Source organism: Perna viridis, chromosome 4, assembly GCF_037379345.1.
Source record: "Perna viridis isolate PV_CMFRI_1.1 ecotype Kerala chromosome 4, ASM3737934v1, whole genome shotgun sequence".
Taxonomy (NCBI): domain Eukaryota; kingdom Metazoa; phylum Mollusca; class Bivalvia; order Mytilida; family Mytilidae; genus Perna; species Perna viridis.
In genome coordinates, this window is record NC_142448.1 from 31,960,958 (window position 1) to 31,976,266 (window position 15,309).

Genomic DNA, 15,309 nt, shown 5'->3' on the forward strand with positions numbered 1-15,309 from the left:
TTATGTTAAAAATGAATTTCTAATTTAATGTTTCATGTAATATTTGCCCCGATAATTTGCATCCTGAAACCCTTTACCTGATACATGCAGTCAGACTGTCGTTGCAATTATCGGCAAAAATACCGAAGTATCATGCAGCTCAGTGGGATGATTCAAATACGTAGAAAATCCAAAACATGATCTTAAACGTGAACATGTGGAATAGAGACGATCTTCACATACATATAATGTACAGAACCGAATAAAATCGATTACACATAAAAAATGAAAATCACACAAAAAAACTAAAGCACTGTCAATATAAACTCGGCACTTCAAAAAAACCAGGAGTAACCTCAGATGCACTGGTAAGGTAAGCATGCCCTGCTCCATTAAAGTGAGCTAATTATTATATTTTATGAAATAGATAATGCTAATTGACACCGAGGTTTTTTATATTTATAACCCTTTTTCAAAGGGCACCATTAATGAGTTTATAGCACACTAGGAGCCTCATGTTCGTTGCTGATATAACCTATTGCCTAATGCGCATGCTTCTGTTTGTGTTTACTTCCGGAAATTTTCTTTTACCGATGTAGAAATCGATCGGCTGATTCCTTCCATGATGTATTACGATCAGGGAGGGATGGAGTATGAACTGGAAGAGGATAAACTGTAAGTTTGTTGTATAAGTTACTGTTCCCTTCAATGTCATCTTCGTCTTTACGGCAGTGGTCGGTCGCGGATTAGATGAATCTCACACTTGCCAGATGTTCTATTCCACAAAAATGGATCAAAATTGTTTTGTTTCTGATACATCGTATATGCGTATAACCTAGTCGTCCTCCAACATATATTTGCATAGTAGGAATGCTCTTTAAAAGCTCCATTTGCAGAGTTACGCTTGAGTGGTCAACAATCACATGATCTTCATAGTTATTGAGAATAATAGCGAGAAACGTGGCACAGTCACCATACTGCAAACTAAAGCCAGTAACCTCAATAATATGGTATTATTTTTTTCATTTTCAAAGAAGCTTATGTAAAGATATCATACAATTGCTTAAGTTTTTTTTTAATGTGTACATTCACTGTCAAAGTTCGATCACTAAATACTTGTACTTTCCAAACTAGTTATGTACATTTACATTGTACATTTACATGTAGTTTTGTTAATTTGGTTTGCTTTATAGTGACTGTGCTCAACACATTAGTCTTAAGATGAGTGATTATGACTATGGTTTAGTTCCTACTTTTGATTTGGATGAATACGATCCAAATGAAGATGGACCATTTGATTTATACTACCAAGAGGACAGAATGTAAGCCAGTGAAACATGAAGAATAATGCATTTGTAAATAGTATGCTTGCATAACACTTATATTGGTGTACTCATTGTGAAAATAAACAGACTCAAAAACATTATACATAATTGTTTCTCGAAAAAAAAAAGGTACACCTCATATCTTGACCAAACTATACGACAAACATGATGACTTTTCATTCAGAATTATCAACTTTCCTTTCATCTGTGGCAACATCCCTTCAGCGTCTGCATATGGAGTTTTCATACTACATCTCATATGTTGTTCCAGAGCTTGTCATAACTATGCAGACTTTTTGTATCACGCTAGACTTCTTACAATTAGGCTTCTGGAACATGATTATGTTGCTACAAGATTCAAGTCAGCACTACAGAAGTTTTATGGTCGTCATTATGAACTCATGGATCGTTATGGTGTATCCATCTGCACAATGAAAACTGATTTGTTTAACGAGTCATAGTTTTCCTTTCTTATTTTGTCTACCCCAGACTTGACTTTTTATGAGCAGCTCAGCACTGGTCCATGCTCCCAGTTTTTAAAGGAGTCCGAGTTGCTCATTTACTTTTGTTACTTTGTATGTACATGTATTGTTTTAGTTACTTTATGTTCTTTGTTGTGTATGTCTGTTTTCCATGTCTGGTCTTCATCCCTGGATTACATTCTTTTGATTTCCGCTAGATATTTGGTTTCCTTGATTACTCTTTTCTTCTGCCTTTCTGTAAGAGAAACATTGTGTCCCAGTTCTTATGGAGAACATTTAGATATTGTTTGAGCACTTGTGGGGCAACTGTTTTCTTTAACCTTGTAAGATAGATGCTTATGGATGTAGGCATGGGCAGAAATTGGAAGTAGTTTATCATGCCAGAAAAAAATTAAACCTGACCATGCTTGTTATACAGCAGACCATGAAGAACCTGTATATTATGCTAATAAGTGTAATGAAATTTTGCATTGTTAGTAACTTTTTTGGTCAAGTCAGGTAAAAATGATTGGAACTAAAGGTTTGCAATTCATCTGCCTCTCAGTCTGGCACTGTTTTCTTCATACTTATTAGTATCAGTGATATACAATAGATATGTACATTTGTGCTTGAATATTTTTCAGGGGCATGACAGTGACTTCTGGCAGTGTTGCACTTGCCAAGGACCCTCAGAATTTGATAGGCATCAGTATAGGAGGAGGAGCACCTCTATGTCCTTGTCTATATATTGTTCAAATATTCGACAACACGCCAGCAGCTAAAGAAGGAACTCTGGCATCAGGAGATGAACTGGTTGGTGTAAATGGACAGTCTGTCAAAGGAAAGACAAAAGTAGAGGTTGCCAAGATGATTCAATCAATAAAAGTAAGAATGAGTTCAACAATTATATGCAAATATCAGACTTGTTAAATCTACTTGCACTATCACAGCTAGTATACAAAAGCCAAAAGATTTTTTTTATGAAAGGGAAAAATTTACAGAGAGAACTAATAATAATTGTTAATGTATTCCTTAACAAGCCCAGTCATGTAATCATTGGCATATTATAAGAAAGGAATGGCAAATTATTTAAAATACATGTAAATATTAAATATGAATTGATGAATTCAAAACCAGATTTGGTTTTTGGGGATTTAAGATTCATTTCACTTACAACTTATATAAGTACTCTTATCTTTTATTGTACATTTTTTAATTCAAAATCTAGTCGGAGGGTAGAAATTTATGAACACTTAATTCACTAATAAGGTTCTTATACATGTACAATGTACATTAAGTAAGGCCAAACAAAATAAAGTGTCTGTTTCCTGCTACCTTATCTACCCTATTTTTTGTGCCTACCCTAAACATTCTATGGCCATTTTGGTGCAAGCATCATTAAAGTCTGGAATTTTTCCCTATTAACCCAATATAAAAAAAAAATTAAAAAATAAAATTATTTCCCTACCTATCTGCCCTATTTTTTTCTTGTTGGTAGCAGGAAAAAAAACTATATTCTGATTTGGCCTAAGGAAAAGTCTACAAGGTGTTGAAAGAAATGAATGTGTTGCCATTATGATGCTAATTCCAATTTTTTGTACATGTAGTAGACATACAATACACAAAATGTATTACAGTCTGCAAGGTAAGTGGTTGACCTGAAAACAGAGTCTATGAAAAATTAACTAGGTATAATTTTTTTCATGAAATATATTTGTATCAAGTTTTTTTTTTTCAATGAAAAAAACTAATGTGTTTGCAGAGAGAGTAATCAAGGGAACCAAAGTTATAGAGGTAATTAAAAGAATGCAATCCAGGGACAAAGACCAGACATTGAAAACAGATATACACAACAAAGAACATAAAGTAACTAAAATCATACATTCAAAGTAACAAAAGCAAATGAGCAACTAGGACTCCTCTAAAAACTGGGAGCATGGACCTGGTGCATCGGTAGGGTAAGCATCCTCTGCTTTTCTAGAAACACCCACTGAGTTGCTCATAAAAAGTCCGGGGTAGACAAACGAGGAAAGGAAAACTATGACATGTTGAACAAATCAGTTTTCATGGCGCAGATGGACACTCCGTAACAATCCACGAGTTCATCATGACAACCACAAAACTTTTGTAGTGATGACTTCAATCTTATAGCTACATAACTGTGCTCCAGAAGTCTGTTTGTTAGAATTCTAGTGCAATACAAAATGTCTGCATAGTCTCAGCAAGCTCTGGCATAACATGAGTTGTGATATGAACACTCCATACACAGGTGCTGAATGAATCAATTTTGAATGAAAAGTCATTTACTATGTGCATGCAAAAAAGGTAAATTTGCATGCACATAGTATATGACTACATAAAATTGTTGTCCAATGGTGACATTATATTTTGTCCATGTTGTTGATGTTGCAGTGTCCACAGATTGAATTTTTTAATTTATGACTGCCATCTTTGAATTTTAATTTTTGAATCAATCGTTACATTTTTTTTATAAATTTATGACTGCCATCTATGATTTTAATCACATTTTTACTATTTTAAAGGAAGAAGTAACTATCAATTACAACAAGTTACATGCAGATCCTAAGCAAGGGAAATCATTAGATATTGGTAAGTGTTAAACAGTAAGCTACAGTATAGGAAGAGACATACCATGACTGATCATCAACATGGTGGTACACCACTCTAAGAGTGGTAGCCAATAACATAAAAAATGGAATATCTCTTTCGGTAAAAAAAAAATTGGGTTACCACTTAAAGAGTGGTGTACCACTGTGTAAGTGATCAGTCATGGTATATCTTCTCTTGTAGTTTACATGTAGTAAGATATTAAGGACACTGATGTAGAGAAGGTAGTAGATATCACCAATATTACAATGAATAAGAAAAGTTTTAATGTAGTGCAACCAAAACTGAATAGCAAAGTTTTATTGGCATAAAAAAGTTTTCTCTTGCAAGAGGCACAGTAAGTATAAAATCACAGTTGAATAAGGGGTACTACATGTACCAAGAAAAATTGATTTTGTCTTTAGAGAATCCTCCTGGTAGCTTAAAATGTATTTTTGTAGGACTTTCATGAAGAGTTCTAAGGTTTTAGTTACATGTACATACTAGAAAAAAATTGCATTGTAGTGCCACTTAAACTCATTATATGAAATACAATACTTTCAACTTGTAAAAATGATTTGTTATGAGATACCATTTTCTGCAATATGTTTGGTTTTCTTACAAGGTTAACTGGGTTCTATTGAGAATTTAGAAGAAAATTGTAAGAGCTAATTCCCCTGTCACACATACGTTTGACTAAATTATCTATTATTGGTCATAAAAAGTAATCAGATATCAATTAATGTGAATTTACATAATTAGATAGACACTGAAAATCAAATCTGTATTACATTCCATATCAATCTAAAACCCTTATATCATCTGGGAGTGAACACCTGCAGCTCCAAGGTTGAGATGGCATGCCATACTGATTTTGATATGTCATGTTCATCATATCATATTTCAACAATTCGTTCATAAACCCTTTTAAGGTAAGTTGATGAGCATGCCCAGTATACACTTCCGTGAGGTAGGGCTTGGGTAAAACAAAAGAATTTTCCTTCCAGAAGTGTATATACATGCGCATCGACTACCCACAGTAGGTACAAGAAGGGCATATTGTGTTCAGTGTAGAGGTGTGAAAGGTACATATTGATGATATAAGCCTATGGATGCAATATAGGGCTTGTGATATATCAGGTAAACAATGCATATTTTATCCCAGTACATTATACTTCATACAAAAATGTTGAATTCTGATTGGTAAATGGGTAATGAGTTACTTTAGGCTAATACCTGATCCTTTAGGCTAATTTTTACTTGCTGCGCTTCCACTGGACAGTGATTGGTGGATTGATATATAACCCCTGATGTCACGATATATCACCCTCTTCTAGGATATATCACCCAGACGTCACGATATATCACACTCTCGTATTCAGTTTAATATAATACATACTGCCTGTAGTAGAGGGTGTTACACATCTATCACACTGTAAATATACATGTATCACCCTCAACTTTGTCTCGTGTGATATATTTACCTCGTGTAATACTACAGCATAACACTCTCTGCTACTGGCAGTATGTGTATAATATGATATAAATCCATAACACTAAATTGTGTTTTGCCTTTTCAATATTGTATGTACTATATATTTTTTTTTTTAAATAGTTTTAAAGAAAGTGAAACATAGAGTTGTAGAGACAATGAATACTAACACAGCTGATGCTTTAGGACTTAGTAGAGCTATTTTATGTAATGGTAGGTAGATATGATTGACACCTTTTACTACAAATGATTTTTTTATGTTAAAATCTCCGACAGTGTAGTAATTAAAACAGCATTTAAGGAGTTACTCAATCCAGGGAAATATCCCAATAGTTTCATAGTTAAATGATATGTCCAGGAAATTTATCAAGAAACCTTTGCATACCATTAAGTTTACTGAATTAGTGTCATAATTTCGAATGACTTTTCAAGTAATTACAGTGGAGCAGAAATGAGCAGAACTGGAAATTGAAATCATGTCTCGTGTTTGTTTTTGTTTTTGATGAAATGTAGAAAATTATAAGTGATATGAACAAAATTTACTGTATACTTGTTTTTTTTTTTATTTATAGATGGACTTGTGAAAAAGTTAGAGGAATTAGAAAAGGTAGCTGATATGTACAAGGGTTTAATAGACCACACTAAGTCTTTATTGAAAACTACATTTGAATTATCACAATCTCATAGAGGTAGGTTAATATATAGGTTTTTAAAGATGGTAATTTAGAAATGTCATTTCCATTTTCTTTTTCTCATAGCAGCTCACTTTGACCAAAGATCTGACCGAAGTGTTACAAAACTTTCAAAAGTACCCATGTCTAAGAATACACTTAAATCCTATGGTAACTCCAATCAAAGATTTTCATGACAACACAAACAAGAATTTTCTTTGACAAGTATTTTTTTAAGTCTTGTAGCACTTGGGACAGTTCTCTTTATCTCTTGAACTTCATAGGTGAATAAGTTTTTGTAACTTTTGGCAAATAAGGTGGTCAATTTTTATTGGCAACTTAGATTTTACTGTCAAAACTTATCACCAGCATGTTTGAAGAAGAAAACACTTCTCACTATATTCAGTTTAATATTTAAAGTATTAACTTGATTTACAAATATATATGCAACAGCTCATCTAGTTTCTTTTACGTGCCTATGATCGATGTAAAATAGTATTAACATATATCACATATAAATATAAAATTTAAACAGGTTTTGGAGAAGTTTTCTCTGCCATTGGAGTAAGAGAGCCACAGCCTGCTGCTAGTGAAGCCTTCTCAAAATTTGGTGAAGCCCATCGTAACATGGAAAGATTTGCTATTAAAATGTTAAAAACTGCCAAACCTGTAAGTGGCTAATGTAATACAGTGAAACTTCTCCAAACCAGCCACCACTGGGATAAGAGGAAATGGCCAGTAAATAGGGGTGGCCGGTTTTGTGAAAAATAGCAATGCATTCTAAGAGTTGTTTCCATTAATGTGTTCTATAACCCTACACCTTGTCAGTTTGTTGGTCAAGACATGTTTAATGCCAATTCAAAACTTTGGGCCTTTTATTACATTTCAAAGCTTGCATCATTTGTAAATGGTTTGATTTTACAAATGGTACTGCCGACAAAATAAAGTTCATGGTTTTGAAAGAATGTGTATTAAAGATCAAAGGGCTATTGATGGTAATTAATCATTTCTATTGTTTTCATAAATTACCTATCAACAAAGTCTAATAATTTCACCTCTTTATTGTTTTGGCTTGGAAACATGTCACATTAATTGACAGTTTAAAGGTCATACTATTAAATGACCCCAATTGCCTGACGTGTGTACACACCAATTAACACCCAACCAGTGACAAAATGTGATATCTGGATTAAATTTGTTGTTTAAAGTACTGTCCCCTCCAATTATCATCTGTCGACTAAAGAAATGCAAACCAGTCAGTGAATGAATTATTAATTACGTAATATTACGTAATCACTTACAGTTTTGTGGACACATTTATTACAGGTGAACAATAACTGGGCGGCTGGAATTGAGAGGTTGTTTTTACTTGATATATGTAACTAAAACTCTGAAAAACCGGCCGACGTACAGTTTTAAGGGGTGGCCGGTCTATTGAAGACAAATATACAGGTTTTAAGGTATATAGACTGGGACTTTCAAAAATGGCCGGTTTGAAGGGAAGACTTGTTTTCTGAGGGTCTGGTTTGGAGAAGTTTCACTGTAGTTTGTCCAATACATACAAAAAATAAATAAATATTTGTATTATTGTCTGACCTTTCTAAACTCATTTAGGGACAAATTATAAACCAGCAATCAAAGATTTGAGGAAATCTCAGGGATTTAATGAAAAATTTTTAGTCAGTAAAGAATTGACATCAAATTTAAGCAGAATATCAGAAATGTCAACAGATCTGATAGTGGTCATCTCCTCCAGCTATTTTGTGATCCTTTCCAGAATATTTTGCTTCCATTCTCTTACATGCTGAGAAGTGTGTAGTCATCTTGTGTTTGTTATAACATGAGCATGCTACTTGTGGCTAAAGGTGATACAAATATTTGTTAGGCCACAGTAGTAACTTATTTCCAAATTTGACAAGGATGATGTCTACTGTTTTGACATTATGAAGATTTAACATGTTTATACCATTATTATATGTTTAATTTAAACTTTCTTAAGTTTTGACCCTATGACCTTCATGACCTATTACAGATGATTACAGATCTCAACACCTACCTAAACAAAGCTGTACCAGACACCAGACTGACTATCAAGAAGTACCTTGATGTTAAATTTGAGTATTTAGTAAGTAAATGAATAGCAATGAGCAAGGTGTACATTCAGTATACAGGATACAAAACAGTGGCAGCTCCAGAAATTCCAAAAGGGGGGGTGGCTCAACTGGACTGAGTGGTGGCTTGCTCCAGTGTTTTCCAGTTGTTTTTTAAATATGATCAGTGCAACTTTGAGGATAAGGGCCATTAAGGGGGAGCCTGTTTCCTTTTCCCCTTAAATCTGGCTATGCAAAACAAGTATTTGCTTAAAACTGATTGATTATAATAATTGTAAGAGTGATTACTAGAGCTACTTCACCATCTAATCTAAACATAATGACAAGGAGAAATTTTAGTAAATTCTGTTTGAAAAAGTAAAAATGTTGAGAGTTTTGTATATTTAATCTATTACAAAAATTTGTCCTCTCACAGACAAATGGAAGAAGTGAGCATAAACAATGAGAAGATTTTGCTCGTTTCTCCCTCTAGGTAAGGCCCAGCTTCAGATGAATTGAAAAATGGTTAAATAAATCTCTGAAAGTGTTATTTCTCTCTACATACCATCAGCACATCAGACTTAAATGAAAATTCAGGGATTTGTAATTACATTGTATGTAAGAGAACACTATTTTGCAAACATTTTTTTTGCCAATTTTCCCAACTACAGCATTTTTAAAGAGATTTACACTGTTGTAATTGTCATCTCAAATTTGTGTGAAAATAAATTGGCAGATTATTGGTTTCAACAGGCATGTTACAGTTATATGTATTTAATCTGAATCATATATTAAGTAGCACTCCAGCTAAGAATCATGCAAAATGTGATTCATGGGTAAAAAGCCTACATATTTTTGATATTTTGTTTGAATTGCCATAGTAAACAGAAATTAATATTCAGCTTTTCATATAACCCATGTTCATAAGCGAAAAAAAATTATATAAATGCACTGTAAATTTCAAAATAAAGGGAGATAACTCTGTAAATGACACTCAAATACAATAGAATCTATTGGATTTTCAATGTTGATTATCTCCTAAGAGCAGGCAGATTTGAATGAATAATTACATATTTCATGGTATAGACCCATAAAACAAGTTAGTTACAAAAATAAAAATATGTAGCCTTTTTTTAGGTGTATCACATTTTTCAGATTTTGCATGATTCTTAAAAAGACAGCTACTTAAGATATACCTTGATGTGTTTTGTTTTAACAGGCTTATTGTTTAAAAGTAAAGGAAATGGATGATGAAGAATACAGTTATGCTGCCTTACAGGAGCCTCTATACAGAGTAGAAACTGGCAATTATGAGTATAGGTTGGTTTATTTATAAGATAATTAATTGGAAAGGGTGAATAATCTAAACATGATCACAGATGTAGAAGTATGCCTAAGGTTTATAGAGTGTGTGGAACTTGTTCAATGCGAAAGTAAAATCTCCAAACATTTTTTGCACAAGTGATTATCTCTTTAAAAAATGATTTATTTGATTTTACATGTGAATAACCACAATTCATTACACAGGGATCATTGGTTAAATGACTGCTATCTGTATGATAAATTGGTATGACATAGATACATGTATGAAATACTAGTTTCCACAATTACTTATATTGTTAAAGTGGTGTAGTAGATACAGTAATACAGTCAAACCTCAGTAGCTCGAACTCCAAGGAACCATTGAAATTTGTTCAAGTTATCGGGAGTTGGAGAAATTGAAGTTCGTATATATTTCCTGAATTTTTTCGTTGCCGGTCCAAGTTCGACCTTCTTGTTAAAAATTGTTTACTTCCCACAAAGTTTTGTGAGTGATCAGATATTTATCATTAGGTTTCATAGGTTATGTTGAGTTGTGGAGATAAAAAATGCTGTGTTTGCTTTCAAAAAACTTTCAGAGCTCAAGTTCCTTGGTCAATAATTTGTTTTCGTCTAATTTTCTTTGATGCTCTCATTATGCCAACTTCGGAATATTCTTGAACTTCAATCATGAAAGCTACCTAATTAATGATGACTGAAATATTGCTTGTAATTAATTAAAATGACAACTTGATTAATGATATGGTTTCAGTTTTTCACACCTATTATGACCAAAACTGACAAAATGGCTGACAAGTTCGAGTTAGTGAAGGTTATTCATTTGGAACACCTCAGCCTTTCTAGTTACACAAAAGGAAAGCCTTGGAAGCACTCAGTGGATGGATCTGTCAGGAATTTGACCGATCCGATTCTAAAATTATAGTTAAACTGGTTGAATTTTTTACCATTACTTTTTTTCTTAGTTCCTCACTTTGTGCCAAAATTCTTGGAAGAGTTGTTGTTATTTATTTCTAGTGATATCCAACTAAAATTGTTAGTGCCATCTGGTGGATAGAATTACTTTGATTCGCGTATGACTACAATTCTGGTAATTTTTTCAAGAAGAAATTCTCTTTTCTGCATCTGAGGTTATTTTTTAGTGTAGCAGAAATGGCTGAGTAGTTTCGATTGGAGGGTTATTCTCATAGATTTATTATCAAACCAACCGACTAGTTTTTTCGAGTGTTCGAGAAATAGCAGTTCGAGAAATCCAAGGTTTTTTATATTGATTATATAGGAGAAAAGTTTGGTACTTTAAATTGTGTTTGAGAAATCCTGGGTGTTTGAGCCATCCAAATTCGAGCAAGTGAAGTTACACTGTTGATTAATCTTCACATTTAATTTTAGATATTTAGTTAAATGATAAGTAGTACCAGTGTCAACCTAATTTATATGGGTAGAATTGAAAAACATGTTATCCAATATTTATAGAATATTTAAGGTAGCATTTTAGTGAGAATTATGAAAAGTGAAAGAAAAATCTAAATATTTAAATGCATTAAAAACATCCATAATGTTCTGTCATAACAGTGACATTATTTGCAAATGACATATGCAGTTGGGAAGTAGTTGTTGAATGCACAGCACATGTCATAGGAAGTCTTGTATATATCCATGTTGGTTGAGGCATCACCAATAACAAAGTCGTTATTTAAGTGCAAATAGCTCCGTCCCTCATAGGCAAAGCTTAAAAATAATATTTTCTGCAATTCTAACAAGTATTAACTAATTGTTTGGAATTTTGTTACTTATCATAATACAATTGAGATACTACAGTTATTATCCTGGTCTTTCTGCACAATTGAGATACTACAGTTATTGTCCTGGTCTTTCTGCACAATTGAGATACTACAGTTATTGTCCTGGTCTTTCTGCCCAATCCAGATACCACAGTTATTATCCTGGTCTTTCTGCCCAATCCAGATACTACAGTTATTGTCCTGGTCTTTCTGCTCAATTGAGATACTACAGTTATTGTCCTGGTCTTTCTGCACAATTGAGATACTACAGTTATTGTCCAGGTCTTTCTGCCCAATCGATATACTACAGTTATTGTCCTGGTCTTTCTGCTCAATCAAGACACTACAGTTATTGTCCTGGTCTTTCTGCTCAATCGAGACACTACAGTTATTGTCCTGGTCTTTCTGCCCAATCGAGACACTACAGTTATTGTCCTGGTCTTTCTGCCCAATCGAGACACTTCAGTTATTGTCCTGGTCTTTCTGCCATTAGGACAACATGAACTTTTTCTATTTTTATAATTCACAAAAAAAACTTCAAAAAATTTAATGCCATGACTAAGATTTGTTGTATTTGTTTAGTTCATCATGGAATTTTAACACTTTGATTTGGATTTGAAAAGTCTGATAATGTATTCATAACAAAACAAGAACCTAATAGTAAGTATTTTATTAATCAATGTTGATAATGTTGTAGGTTAATATTGAGATGTAGACAAGATGCCAGGTCTAGATTTGCTAAAATGAGGTCTGATGTTCTAGTAAAATTGGAGTTGTTAGACCAAAAGCATGGTAATTATATTGTATTGAAAATTCTTATAAGTCTCCTCTAGCAGCTTTTGTCGAAGGGGACTTCAGGTTTGCACTCTGTACATATCTCAAGCCAGCAAATCAATTTTCCCAACTTGTTTTGCTCATGCTTGCATATATTCATTTGATATTTGGTACATTGCTTTACCATGGCAAATTACAGATCAAGGTAAAAAAAAAGTCTGGTGTGTTGATTTTTTGCTGAGTTATGGCCTTTGGACTTAGAAAATTCTTGTAATGACTCCTTTTTTCATCATGCTTGCATATATATTGATTTGATGAGTTTCAATATAATTATTAACTTTGGACTACTTGTATATTAATTTCATGAAGATAACACTATTCTGGACTTTTTTCTGAAAACTACAAAATTTTTATATCGTGTATGCAAGTGTGTAGTGATAATTTATAGATCAAGTAAAAATTTAGTTCTGTTCTTTGCAGGATTCAACATTTTTGTCACATCCTTGATAGCAGGGCTATAGACTTTAGCTTTCCTGCCTTCTGTATTGATTTGTGCCACATATCAGCAACTGAATATCAGTTAACTTACTTTTGAAAATTTTAACGACAAGGAAGTTGTCAACTTATTTTGAGGTCATTAAGTCAAAATTCAGGGTTACCAATACTAAAAAAAAAGGTTTTGCAAGGCAGGTGACCATGAGCACTGCAATTGTTATATTATAAGATATGTGAAGTTGATGTACCTGGTAGGTATTTTACTTGCCTGAGATCTATAAGGCAAATCAACATTTCTTTACATCCTATGACTTACATTCTGCAGTGATACAGACACTGTTAACATACATTTAATATTCACCAATATCATTAGTTCAAAATACATGTATCTCGTTTCAGTTCAAGACATAGTGTTCCAACTCCAAAGATTTGTGTCAGCTATGGCTAAATATCATAATGACTGTCATGATGCCATGAAAGAAGCTGTTGTATTTCCTATAGAGGTTGACTTATCACGAGGGACATTTACTTATGATACATCCAATCAATTCAATGATGAAGAGGATGACGAGGATGAGGAGGAACAAGGAGAGGAAGTGGCTGCTGACAATACAGGGGAGACAACTGCATTTAGTGATAATTTAATCAGTACTGATTAGTGATGTTTCAAATTTTGGTTATTCTTTAGGAAATCTACCAGTAATTGCCACCTGGTATTCTTACGGAAATGCCACCTTCTAGTATTGATGAACTGAAACACTGAGCAGATACCAGTTCTAGGGATTACCCTTATAATATACCAATGTACATTACTAGATCTGATAATCTCAGTTTACCAACTTCCATCAAAATTTGATTAAATAATTTTTTTATAAACCATAATTAGATCTAAAAAAATATTCTCCATGGATGAAATGTACATAAAATACCCATTTCAATGGTTTTCAATTTCATATTTGAAAGTGAAGTGTTAAGTTTTCATGGAAAACTGTAATGAAAATTGTAAAATCCATGAACAAAACCATTTTTTCACAATACATTGGAAATCGATACTTACGAAGAATTGTACACATACCATCACAGCATTTAAAGATAAAGATCTGGAATTATTTTATTTATTTATTTACTAGTACATATTCTTTTTTCATGTTATCTTGTGAAGTAAAAAGCAAAGTCTTCTACATGTAGCTTTTGCTTAGTGAATGGTTAAATCACTAGTCCAGTGAAATCCATAATGTTGCTTCTTAGCATAGCTTTACCCAACACTTAAGAAATGTATTTGTATGCATGTATTTTGTGCTAACAGACCTGTCAAAAGTGATGATTTTCTGTATGGGGTTTGTTCATTTCTACCATTTAGAAAAAAATGTAAATGCACTTGCGTATCTTCCTTCTTTTTTATTTAAACAACTGATGAAGATTTGTTTATTATCAAATGTGATTCCACTTGGTCTATAAGAAAGTGAATCTTAGTTATTTATAAGGGAATCCTGTTGTGTTTTTTTTATTATTAGAAATCCATTATTTTACTTAACTCTATTTCTTATGAATGGATTATTTTTAAAATGGTTTGGTTTATTTAGGTGGGAGGGTACAGGGATATATTTATTTCTTAAGTCCTATCAACAATTCCCATATTTTAGTTATATCCCTGGAACAAGTTTGCAAGAATCTTCGTGAATTCCATAGAATAGTTGTCTTCATTTTCTTGATTCCCCAAAATGTGTTGGCTATCTAATTATAATTTTTGTAATGAATGAAATTTATGATAAATTAATGCACCATTTTAACTTTCTAAAAAGTTCCATACTTTGGAAATGTGGAAAGGTGTTAGTGGAAATAAATTTTGTTATAGTTCCATTGTATCACATGTATGTGATTGCATTCCAATTAAGGTTAATAATGTTCACTTTTTAATTTACTGTTGATTTCTATTTTTTTCTGTTATTGTTGTGATTTTGTGCAATATTTTATCAATAAAACATGTAACTTAAACTTCTCTTTATTGGACTCATTTATTTACCTGACTACCTTTCTTAGACTCATTTACATACCTGATTACCTATCTTTGACTTTTTTACCCACCTGACTAGCCATCCTTGACTCATTTGCATACCTGACTACCTATCCTTGACTCATTTACCAGACTACCTATCCTTGACTCATTTAAATACCTGACTATCTATTCTTGACTCATTTACATACCTGATTACCTATCTTTGACTTTTTTACCCACCTTACTAGCCATCCTTGACTCATTTACCAGACTACTTATCCTTGACTCATTCACATACCTGACTACCTATCCTTGACTAAT

The 15,309-nt window shown here is 32.9% G+C and overlaps 1 protein-coding gene across 2 annotated transcripts; it reads left to right on the top strand.

Annotated features, from left to right (window-relative positions):
* Positions 1-480: 480 nt before the first annotated feature.
* LOC148619768 (PRKCA-binding protein-like) lies at positions 481-14,987 on the top strand. Of its 2 annotated transcripts, XM_088580005.1 has the most exons (11): positions 894-989; positions 1,173-1,301; positions 2,410-2,650; positions 4,309-4,375; positions 5,988-6,077; positions 6,437-6,553; positions 7,071-7,204; positions 8,568-8,660; positions 9,845-9,945; positions 12,421-12,515; positions 13,392-14,987. In XM_088580005.1, exons 2-11 carry the CDS (start codon positions 1,201-1,203, stop codon positions 13,649-13,651), a joined length of 1,299 nt encoding a protein of 432 aa, XP_088436131.1. In that variant the 5' UTR covers positions 894-989; positions 1,173-1,200; the 3' UTR covers positions 13,652-14,987. The 2 variants fall into 2 exon arrangements, with proteins under 2 accessions (XP_088436134.1, XP_088436131.1); XM_088580008.1 differs by lacking the exons at positions 894-989; positions 1,173-1,301 and adding an exon at positions 481-654.
* The last annotated feature ends 322 nt before the right edge of the window (positions 14,988-15,309 follow it).